This window comes from Canis lupus, chromosome 36 (genome assembly GCF_003254725.2).
Source record: "Canis lupus dingo isolate Sandy chromosome 36, ASM325472v2, whole genome shotgun sequence".
NCBI classification, from domain to species: Eukaryota; Metazoa; Chordata; class Mammalia; order Carnivora; family Canidae; genus Canis; species Canis lupus.
In genome coordinates, this window is record NC_064278.1 from 6917233 (window position 1) to 6929910 (window position 12678).

Genomic DNA, 12678 nt, shown 5'->3' on the forward strand with positions numbered 1-12678 from the left:
GTACAAGTTAGTAAACAACTCAGCCTGTCTCTTAAGAGAGTGACTTAAATAAGACAGAAATTTATTTCTTTCACATATTACAATTTAAAGTATAAATGTTCAGGGCTGACCTGGCACCCCCCAGTGTCAAGGAGCTAGACGCCTTCATTCTTGTTCTTGCATCCCTGAAGTGTTGTCCTCACCATAGTGTTCTAGGTGACTCACCACAACATCACATCCAGCTGGGGAAGGGAAAAAAATGAAGAGCTCCTCTTCAAAGTTTTACTTACTTGCTAGAGAGAGAGAAAGAGAAAGAAAAGAAGGAACAGAACATAGTCATGTGACCATACCAGTTAAAAGTCAGGAATACTAGAGAAGAGAATAGATATTGAGGAACAGATAGCATATAAACTTCATACATGGTTTCATTTAATCTTCATGACACTGCAAACTATATATCATAAGAAAACTAATATTCAGAGAAGCTAAGCAAATGGCTAGAAAATTGCAGATCTGATATCTAAATCCAAAGCCTTTTTTCTATCTAGTGAAGTGTTAGGAGGACATGCAGAAATATTATTAAATTGTCATCCTCACAGTGGTATTTCACGTATTTTTATGTCACATATTTCCATACCCTCTCTTTAATTCCAGGACCCTTAACTCTGTGCTTCGCACCATCTTGAAATTAAGTGCCATATCAGCTGGTTTGTAACCAAGGCCTAGTACAATAGAAAACAAAATGACTACTTCTTTTAAATCTATGATATCATATGAGGAAAAGTATATCACCATATTTGCCAAACAATAGTTTCTATACTCTCTATTTCTTTACAAATGCTATATAATCATAAAGTTGAAGGAGATTATATCATTTAGCCACTTTATTTTAAAATAAAGGAAAGTTGAGGTCTATCCATCTTTTAAAAAAGGATAAATTCAGACTTCTCCTTTATTTCATTCCCATTGCTACTTTTTTCAAGCATTATGGGAAGAGCACTAGCCTAATCAATCATTTCTGTTAGTAACCATCATTGTTATACTGGAGAATTGTCTCAGATTTGCAGATTGTATGATCCGAGAAATCAAGGGACACCTAGGTGGTTCAGTTGCTTAAGTGTCGGACTCTTGATTACCGTTCAGGTCATGATCTCAGGATCCTGAGATCAGGCCCCATGTGGGGCTTCTCACTCTTCAGGGAGTCTGCTTGAGATTCTCTCTCTCTCTCTGCCCCCCCTTTTCCCCTGCATGTGCATGCTCTCTCTCTCAAATCTTAAAAAGAAGAAAAATCAAGCTGAACAATGCATAAAGAAATGCTTATTAAACTCACTTTTTAAAAATGAATAATGGATATTATCTAACATGAAAAACATCTTTATAGTCCTTGAGAACCCATTCTAGAAAGGATGACTGCTATTTGATAATCAAATAAAAGGAATAGGTGAAGTCACTCCTATCCTTAATTCGAAGCCCAGTGCAAGTGTTACGTACCTCTCAAAGCCTTTCCTAAGCCGCAAAAAAAGATGGGACCACTTTCCTCTCCCGTTTCTAGAGCCTTTGGATACCTCAGGGTTACATGTATATATATACACTTTAAGTTACAGCTAACAGAGCCTTTATGAGGATAGGTTTCTTGTCTGTTTTGTTCTCACTATGTCACTGGTGCTCAATACAGGCTTTGTTCCTACTTGGCAGTGTTTGGCCCTAGCAGTTGGCAAACCTTTGTTGGAGCTGGGAAACTTTACCAAGGGAAGATAAAATTATCTCCTTTGTGTAGGCTGCCTCTCCTACCCTAGAACAGTTTCATTAGTGAACGAAGGGATTAATGAAAGAGGAAGCAGCCTGCTGCCCAGGGAGTTTCTTGGTGCTTCCTACTGGGTGGGCATGCACTGGACCTGGGAGGCAGAACAGGAACTTGCTGTCCTTCATTTTCCTTCTCAAAGGAACCACCCAGGGGGAAAAAGGGAACTACCGTCACAGGGACAGATGTGGGTGGGTAGGGACTATCCTGACTTTAGGGGAATTGCCCTGGCTGGGTGGGGGTGCTTTGCATTCTGCTTGCCTAGGTACCTTCTGGGGCATCAGTGGCTTAATCTTTTCCTCATGAAGTGGAAGGAAATCAGCAAATCAGACCCAGAAATAAAGAAATTACCATGGAAAGCTTTCCTAAAAATACACTTAAATTGTGAAACCATAACGAGAAGAGTGCTTCCAAGGCAAAGGTTGCTTTAGTTTGGATCTCCTGGGTTTGGGCAATGAGATTTGGGTTTGATCATGTTTACTATAAATAAAACCATTTCCCTGGAGCCTGGCAGGTTTTATAGCAGGCATACTAAAATGTAATTGAAATGTGACTGCGTCTTAAATTGTGAAATTAATTTTACACTTAACAAATGCTTTAAAAAAAAAAGGAGAGGAACAAGTGGCTTTAAAGTTCAGGGTGTTAATATTTGAAATCTGTCCAATTTAATTAGTTGAATCCCAGCGACTGTTTCCTTTTTCTCTGGTCAGTGTCACTGATCTAACACCCAATTCTCTTTTTGGTTGTGAGATAGAAATTAAATGTATCATTTATTTAGTTGTATTGACCTCAGTCGTATTTCTCCAGCGTACATTCTTATTTCAGGAAATAGGATGCATCCATGTGGAATTTACTCAGTAACTCTTCTTAGTGACATTTGTGTGATCTAATTCAAGGACCCGAAGTGAAGCCTCCGCATGATTTACTTGCATATGATGCAGCTATTTTTAGTACTACATTTACATTTTAAAAAACAAGAATGCACCTTCTTGATGGAACAGGCATCCATTTTTAGATTCACTGACTCAAGAACTGTAGAACAAAGAAGTTTCTTCGAAATCAAGTCCAAACATCTTTTTTGTATTAGAGAGAAAGAAATGGGTTCAGAAAGATTTACCGACCCTGAACCAAGGTCAGGATCATCCAGTGATAGAACAAAATAAGAAACTGGATGAGTTTCCAATTCAAGGTTCTTGTTTGTCTCAGATTTTAAAATATTAACAGTTTGTCATGATATACAGCTTTTTAAGACATGATAGGTAACTGAACCACATAGTTACGTAAACCTCTAATTTCTGCATTAGCATTTTACACTATATTATAGCCCCAACAGCTGCTTTTTTTTTTTACTTATTTTTAATCTTAACTTTTATTTTTATGTGCTGCCTTAAATCCTTTGAATGATGTAGTGTCCAAATGAATCACTGGACAGTGATAATTTGAGTTAATGCTATTTATTTTTCCGTAGTGTCTATGGCACATCAGAGATCCGGCAATGTTAGGTATCCTAACAGTATTTCATCTTTTTTTTTTTTTAATCTATCAGAGGTAGCAGTAGAAACAAACTTCTAAGTGGAATGCCTAAAAAAATTACCATTCTTTGATTTCTTCAGAAAGCTGTAACACTCTAACCCCATAATAAAAATCTTGAAATTGTTTTTAGAAGCCTGAAAAGGACTTAGGAATGTATTTAGTACTTAAAATGAAAGACTGGCTGATAGGATTGAAATATTACCTAGATATTTAAAGAGCATTGTAATTTATGGTCAACTGATTGAGATAAGAGTGCTAAGGCTATTCGGTGGAAAAAGAATAGCCTTTACTGCTAGGGCAGCAGGATAGCTGCATGGCACAGAAAGAGTTTAGACCCCTCCCTTATACTGTATGTAGATTAACTGAGTCTGGATCAAAGATCCAAATGTAAAAGCTAAAAGCATAAAATTCTTTAAAGGAAACCTAGATGAATGTCTGCATGACCTTGTATTAGGCAGCAAGTTTTTAGATAGGACATTGAAAAAAGCAACAAAAGAAAAAATAGATAAATCAGACATCAAAATTAAAAACTTTGTCAAAAGACACTATCAAGGAAACACAAAGACAATCTATAGAATGAGAGAAAAGTTTGCAAATTACATATATCTGATAAAGCTCTAGTTTCCAGAATATATAAAGAACTCTTACAACTCAACAATATGAAGACAACCCAGTTGAAAAGTGGACAAAGGATTTGACTAGATAGACATTTCTCTAAGAAAGATATACAAATGACCAATAGCACTGGAAAAATGCTCAACATCATTAGGGAAATACAGATTAAAACTGTGATGAGGTACTGCTTCACACCCACTAGGATGCATATAATTTAATGACAAATGTTAGTGAAGATGTAGAGAAATTGGGACTCTTACACATTACTAGTGGAAATATAAAATAGTACACATTCTTTGGAAGCAGCTTTGACAATTCCTTAACAAGTTAAACAAGGGGCAGCCCGGCCGCCTTCAGTCCAGGGCCTGATTCTGGAGACCCTGGATCAAGTCCCACATCAGGCTCCCTGCATGGAGCCTGCTTCTCCCTCTGCCTGTGTCTCTGTCTCTGTCTCTCTGTCTCTCATGAATAAATAAATCTTTAAAAAAAAAATTCAAATGTCCATTAACTGAGGAATAGATAAGCAAAATGTGGCATATCCATACAATGGAATATTACTTAGACTTAAAAAGCAGTGAAGTGGGATCCCTGGGTGGCGCAGCGGTTTGGCGCCTGCCTTTGGCCCAGGGCGCGATCCTGGAGACCTGGGATCGAATCCCACATCGGGCTTCCGGTGCATGGAGCCTGCTTCTCCCTCTGCCTATGTCTCTGCCTCTCTCTCTCTCTCTGTGACTATCATAAATAAATAAAAATTAAAAAAGAAAATTAAAAAAAAAAAAGCAGTGAAGTACTGTTACATGCTACAACGTGGATAAACCTCAGAAATTTTATGCTATGTGAAAAAAGTCAGACACAAAGGCCATATATTGTATGGTTCCATTTATATGAAATGTCCAAAATAGGCAAATCTATAGTTAGATTAGTGATTGATGGGAGAGGGAAATTGGGCCTAACTGCTAAAAAGTAGTTTCATTCGAACTAGGGGTGGTGGAAGGGGAGGAGGGTAGGGGGTGGGGGTGAGTGGGTGACGGGCACTGAGGGGGACACTTGACGGGATGAGCACTGGGTGTTATTCTGTATGTTGGTAAATTGAACACCAATAAAAATTATTTTATTAAAAAAAAAGTTTCATTATGTAGTGATAAAAATGTTCTGGAATTAGATCATGGTGATGATTGGATGAAAAGCCACAGAAATGTACACTTTAATATGGTGAATTTTACATGAATTATATTTTAATATAAAATACTTAAATTTTTAAAAAATCATAGTATGCCCAAAATGACAGATGAAAGATTAGAGACTGAGATTATGAAGGGTTTCCAGTCATAAAGAAGTGAAATAATTTGACACCCCTAAGCCCCTTATGACTGATAGAGAATTTTATTCTGTGGCTTTCTGGAGATTAAGAGAAAAGTCCTGTGGTTTGGCTTTTACAGCTGGATCAGAAAAATCAGAGTCATTACATGACCCTCTGCCCAGAGGCAAGGAATGTGGTTAGAAATGTTATGCAAATTGAGATGATAAAACCAAATTACATCCACTCAGTAAATCACCTGTAGTTCAGAAACAGCAGGGAGGTTGGAAAACTAATAGGGATTGTGGGTAGGACTGAAGGGATGTGTTTTTTCTTTTTTAATGTAGAATCCAACAGCAACTCTCCCTAGATTTTGTGCTAAAATAAGAGCATTTTCACACATTTTAATTGCTCTGCGATAACAACAGTGTGAACTCCATCCACAAACATTTATTATCTATTTAATTTTGCTCTAATTTCAGTATAGCAAGAATTCACCTTGTAAGTGGGAATAACTGTCCGTTTAGTAAAAAGAAATCCCTTCCCACGTTGCTAATCTTGTGCATTTCTATAATAAAGTATTAATAACAAGTGGCCTTTTATATTTCTCCATTTTAAGGTTGCATTTTTAGATTACTGTTTTCAAAGTAGCATCTTTATGAACCAGAACCCCACTTGCTCCTTGAACATTAGTAAAGAATATTTAAAAATGAAAAAGTTAAGTTTTCTTAAGATTTCTAATCAGGATTTTAAATGAGACTTGTATGCCTTTCTAAACCTTTACAGTACTTGGTGCTATAATGTTCATGATAAACTGTATGGAACTGTCTTTAAGATGCATTTTAGAAATGAGATTTATATCATTTAATAGCTACCTAAATTGTTCTGATTATTTTCCAGACCTGTCATTTACTCCATCCTTTATAGTGATGCTACAGAACAGAGAGGAATGGATAAAAATATTGGCGAGCAACTCAATAAAGCTTATGAAGCATTTCGACAGGCATGTATGGATAGAGATTCTGCAGTGAGAGAACTACAGCAAAAGGTATATGGTTTTGGTTTTGAAAGTTATTATTTATCTTGGTAAATGGAAATTTGAGAATCTTTTGCAACTGAAAAATATTTTATTATTAGAAGCTTTCTTGAAGAAGTATAACTGAAACACAAGAAATCTATATTAATAGATGGAATTTAAGATTTTTTTTTTTTTAAACAAAACAAAACAAAACAAAAAAACATTGTGACCTGAGGTGACGAGTTCATAAAGAGCATTATCTTCCATAAGTAATTTTTAATTTTTGGTTTCTAAAAAGGGTATATTAGAAGAAAGGTATATTTCCTAGGCATAAATTTAGTAGTTCCCAGGCAAATGTCTGTTGGTCCATGATTAGGTCTTCACTGGTCTGCAGCAAAATGAGAAAAATAAGAATGTAATGAACTTTTTATGATGCTAAATTTATCCAATTCAAAATTCTGTCCTTTATTCTCACACTATGTTTTAATACTGTCGGATTATAGAGCAGAGTTTTACTAACACATACTTTTGTGAAATGATAATGATAGACTATTTGTATGCTTGTTTCTTATCTCTATTTAGTAGTGATAGTCTGTGTTCTGTATGTTATCTAGAGGGACTCACAGGACTTAGCATACAGTAATGCTCACAGCTAAGATTTATTACAGTGACATGATAAAGATACACAGCCAAATCATTTAATGTAAAACATTAGGCAGACTCTAAAGGGATCCACATGCAGGCCTCCTATACTCTTTCCCTCCTGCGGGGGCGGTATGCAGAGTACACCCTGCCTTCAGCTTCAAAAACTCAATCAATGCATGTGCAGTCCTTCTACATATAGGGAACTTCATTGGACACTCAAGAATTTAGGGTTTTTATTAACAGCTGGTCACATAGATAACCTATGTCAACCAAAATTTCAGACTCTTAGAAAGTAGGTCTTCACCATAAATTTCAAGATACAGTCTAATTAATTTGGCACAACAGTCAACTTTATCACTTAGGAAATGTTTTCACAAGTTAAGTTCCCAGATGCCAGCCAACCTAGCAGTAGTTTGAACAGGCAGTTGAAAATGGGAGATCTTACACTGGTTACCTAATTTAAGAAAAATGATTTTATTAGCTTTAAAATTCTGAAGTCTAAGAAATATGCTAGCCATGTAGTTCTTAGTTTCTTCCATAAATATAGGAACTGCACAGTTCTCTTCATTCTCCTTGACATATCTATAGAACTGGATGTTATACGTACATCACTGCATTTCTCAAAAATCATTACAAAAGAATATTTCCAATTATATAGGTAGACTTATGAACTAGGTCTTCCTTAGGGATGCATAGGAGAAACAGGAGCATAACGATGACAGTGAGTTTTCTAAAATTATTGAAGTTTAGAATTTGGATTTACTTGCCTTTCCAGTTCAGGTATAAGACATAATCACTTTTTAAAAAACAAAAAAATTCGGAAACAGAATTAGGGAAGAGGAGTATTGAGATATTCTTAGGTTGAGACAGAAGTTGAAATTTCTCTGCTTCATCTGCCTGCACTGGCCAGTGGTAAGCAACCAAAAACTTGAGATTTAACCTTTTAACTGCCATGCAAGAAGCCCTTGCTCACATCAGCAATTATGCAAAGGAGGGTAAAGGGAATTTTTTTTTTAATATTTATCAAGTACTCAAGAATAAAAGAGAACATGTATATTATATATTCTTTTATATAAAACTCAAAATATCTTGAATTATTTAAGAAAAATCAATGTATGTCTACTGTATACTGGGTTCTTGATGAGGTTCTGAAAATACTGAAACAAAACATAGTTAATGCCCTTACGGAACTTTTCGATAAGAAGATAAAAAGTAAGATCAATAGTTACTACCACAGTGTACTAAGCACTACAGGGAGATCTGTGGAGGATAACAAATAAGCACAAAAAAAGAAGCACCTAAATCAGTCTTGGAGGATCAGGTCGTTAGCCCACTCTCAAGCCCAATGCTTAAATTTAGAAGAATCCTGCTAGCAGGGGGAACAGTATATATAATAAAACACAAGAGTGAGTGAATATATGGTACATTCCATATACAATAAGATGACTCTATGGTTCCAGCAAGAACAGTAATCAGAGCAATACAGGAAAAGAAGCTGTGAAGGTAGATTAGGGCCCTGTCATGAGAAATATGACTATGTAGTTCATACTGTATTCTTATTCAATCAGAATTTACTGAAGGATGATATATATATACTTTAAAAAAGTCTTCCTGAGGTTGGGATATAGAATAGAGGGCAATGTGGAATTCAGCTCAACACATATGGTTATGATAAACAATGTTCTAAGAGGCCAGGAACATAAAAATAAGTGGCAATCATCAAGTGTACTTTATGAACTTTAATATATCTATATTAAGGTATAATTATAAATAAATATTATACTTATATATATGTGTATATGTATATATATGTATGTATGTATATACACACACACAGTTGACCCTTGAACAGTGCAGGGGCTAATAACCTGGTGCTGACCCTTCACGTAGTGAGAGATTTGCATGTAACTTTTCATTTTCCAAAAATATAACTACTAATAGCCTACTGTTGACTGGAAGCTTTACAAATAACATAAGCAAGTAATACATATTTTGTATGTCACATGTATTATATATTGTATTCTTATAAAGTAAGCTAGAGAAGAAATTTTATTAAAATTATAAGAAAAATTATGTATAGTAATGTACTGTATTTATTGGAAAAAATCTGCATATAAGTGGACCCATGTTCAGTATAATATAAATTATACTTCAGTATAAAAAAAATGACAATCATTTCAAGCAGTCAACATGAGAACTTATGCATTTAGGGATGAATTAGGGAAGATACTTATTTAGGAAATTTATTTAGGAAATAGAATGGAAGGCAAGTGGAACCTGGATACAAGCCACTCTGAGTGTGATAACATAGACTCTGGGATGATACCAAGGTATCTAGAATAGAAGACTGGATTGATGGTGGTGCTGATGACTTAAAGGAACAGTAGAGAAGAAAGATGCAGATTTATAGATGGGGGAAAATAAGATATGTAATTAGGTTTTAGTTACCAGGTTTAGTTACCTGTGGGACATGCAGGTGAAATTGTCCAATGGACGGTTGCCTGTATGGATCTCGAAGCCTTTAATTATAGTCTTGAATAAAATATTTCCAAGTTCAAGTGTATTTGAACAAGAATATTTGAACGATAAGAGGAAGGAAGTAAGGCCAATCAGTTGGTCATTGGAGATTCAAAAAACTAGGCTAAAGAATTGACTATGAAACGAGGAGAAACACCTGTTCCCCTGAGAACTGGAAGGAACAAGAAAAAAAAAAACAGCTATACACAAAGATAAGTTTGCAGATAGGAAATGGTGGTGGCAGGAAGATAGCGTTCTCATGTATCTTTTATATGTGGAATCTAAAGTCAAACCTATTAAAAACAGTAAAATGGTGGTTACCGGGGTTAGGAGTTGGGGATAAGAATTATTGCTGTTTAAGGATGTAAACTCATTGAGAGTAGTGAATAAGCCATAGAGATCTAATGCACAGTATAATGAATATGGACAATAATAATGAATTAGAATTATATAATGTGATAAATATTGCTACAAGGGCAATCATATTACAATATATAAATGTTGAACTTACATAATGTTACATGTCCAATTTATTCAATAAAAAATAGAAAGTTATAATGTAAAAGGCTTTTTTTTTTTTCATTGAAATACAAGGTGAGGTCATCTGATTGAAGTGATTTTAGGATATTCTGAAAGTGGTAGTAAAGAATTGAAATAGCTTCGGTTAAGAAATAAGAAGAAAAATACTGCATCAGCATTTACCATGAATTTTTGGTAGTATCAATCCATGTTTGTTGTTCTTTTTTTTCCCAGCAGATTTCTTGGTACAGAAGTGAAATGAGCAAATAGCCAAATCCAGGATTAGGAGATTGCAGAGTTAAAAATAGAAGAATGGTTAGGTGGTTAGAAAGTGGATACAAAAGCAATTGAAGTTATGTGCTTTGAGATACAAACTAACATCAGAAAAAAGTTAATCTGGGAGTCTAATAGACTAAGAACAAAAAGAGGGTTTATGTCTGAAGTCTCCATAAAGTGAGAGAACAGATACAGGAGTAAAAGAATGTGAGAGGTTTATTAGTAGTAAACTATTACTAATGAGTTTTTGAATTGATGTTTAATATCTCTGTCTTCATAATGTGTCAATGGGTAGCCAGAATGGGATTGAGAAATTAAACTCAGATTAGGTGTCACCACCTAAAGTGACAAGATTAGGAGCATCTGGAGACTGTGTGAAAGGAAGAGCCAAAATTCTTGAATATGAGAGAATAACTAGTGTGTTGTAAGATTAAACAGTTTCCAGGAGAGACTGGTATAATTGAATGCCTTGTGGATGGCCTCTTGCTTAAATTTAAAGAGCTAATGGTTCAGAAGTAGCAATGATGTGGTGAGATAGTACTTATCTTCTTGTTCTCCCACTTCTTATTCAGTCCATTGCCCAACCCCTGTGGTTTGATGTAGACAGCTTCATATGAGGGGACTAGAGACATCTGTATCCTCAGAAGACAACATAATAATTCCCATTTTATTTTTTTTTAAGATTTTATTTATTTATTCATGAGAGACACAGAAAAAGGCAGAGACACAGGCAGAGGGAGAAGCAGGCTCTGTACAGGGAGCCCGACGCGGGACTCAATCCTGGGACTCCAGGATCATGCCCCAGGCCAAAGGCAGGTGCCAAACCACTGAGCCCCACCAGGGATCCCAATAATTCCCATTTTAAAGCAAGATACCAGCCTTTCTGAAATTCAAGTTTATTGGCCTTTACAAATTCTCTGTAGCATGATGAAATAGGAGTTCTGACATAGTTTTATACTTTGCTCTCATTCATTATGTGTTTTTATATTAACCTTTTTCTTAAATATTATAGGGAGAAGACTTGTATCTTTTGGGATTTTATTTTATGGAACATTTTTTTTTGAATTATAGAATCAGATATGCCAAGTCTAAATCACTGGTTTGTTCCAATCTAACTACTCTCAGAAATGAAATTGAACTTTGAAGTAAAACAAGCTAAATATTCTTCATTGAGAATCTTTAGTAATAGGATAGATATTAAGTTCTCAAACTTACAGTATGAAAATTAGAGCAAAGGCTCTGAATGGTAATTTTGGTAAAGGAAATTATTATTTGGTTGATTTGGATATTTTGACTTCACATGTAAGATTAATCAGGGGATGATGATCGGGCAATTGAAATGGAATCTTTAAGGTATGGTACCAGTTGGAAATACCAATTTGAGAATCCTCTTCATAGAGATATTTGGAGTGATAGGAGAAGAAAGTACCAACAAGAAAGAGAATAGAGCAAGAGAAGAAGAGAAGCAAGAAGACAACTTTGGAGAAGTTGCCTGTCATTCTGATGGCAAAAAGGCCCTAAGAGCTGTGCTGTCAGTTGAGCCTACCTGTCCTTCCTAACACCCTTAAAGAATTGGTCTAGTGAGTGACATCAGTGAGGTGGCAAACTAGGAAGTGGCAGACCCTTGTTCAGATTGATTGAAATAATTTTATAGGAGCTCTGGAAATCAGTGATAATTCAGCAACCAGGCAGACACCTAGTCGAGAAAAAGTCATATTCAAAACTATAGGAAATTACATGGCATTTCTCCTTGCCCTTGACCCACTCCCTGCCCAATGTGCTGTGGTGCAGTTGGGATGAACTAGCCCAAATTCCTGGTTCTCTCCCTCCGGAAGAAAGTAGCAGGGTGGAACTTGTTTGAAATATCCTGACCTTTCTGTGGTCTATCCAAGGGACTGTTTGCTGTCTCACTTGACTTGGAGCTCAGAGTTGGGAATGGCAGCATTCTCAATGGTAGTGAAACAAATTCTGGAGTTCAAAAATACAATAAATGAATTGAAAATTTTATTAGAGGAGTTCTGGGGCAGGCAGACTTGAACAGGCAGGAGAAAAAAATCTATAATTCAAAGACAAGTCGTTTGAAATAATAGATTCTGAGGAGCAAAAAGAAAAGGAAGTAAGAAAAGTGAGCAGAGTCTAAAAGATTTATGGGATACTATCAAGTGGAGCAATATACACATTATAGGAGAAGATGAAGAGAAATTAAAGAAATAAGAAAAAAAGATTATTTGAAGAAATAATTTCCCCAAATCTGGGGAACAACATGGTGGATATAAAAAAAAAAAAAAAAAGTCTAAGAAGCTCAACAGATTCTATGTAGGATAAATCCAAAGAGCCTTCCATTAAAGGGAATTATCATGTACAAGGGAGCCCCCTGTAAGACTGTGAGTGGATTTCTCAGCAGAGACCTTGCAGGCTAGAAGGCAATGGGATGATTTTTTTTTCGTTTTGTTTTTGTTTTTACTGAAGTTCGATTTG

General features: G+C 35.6%; 1 protein-coding gene across 9 annotated transcripts in view; it reads left to right on the forward strand.

Moving 5' to 3' along the window:
- The window catches only part of TANK (TRAF family member associated NFKB activator), a 94662-nt gene that overhangs the window by 30902 nt on the left and 51082 nt on the right, over positions 1 to 12678 (forward strand). For all 9 annotated transcript variants that reach the window (XR_003145506.3, XM_025471073.3, XM_025471074.3 and 6 more), the window contains one exon: positions 6126 to 6273. Coding sequence is in view for 8 of the 9 variants with exons in the window: in XM_025471070.3 (XP_025326855.1) it covers positions 6126 to 6273 (148 nt within the window). In the remaining variant the exon portion in view is untranslated. The remainder of the gene's footprint in view (positions 1 to 6125; positions 6274 to 12678) is intronic.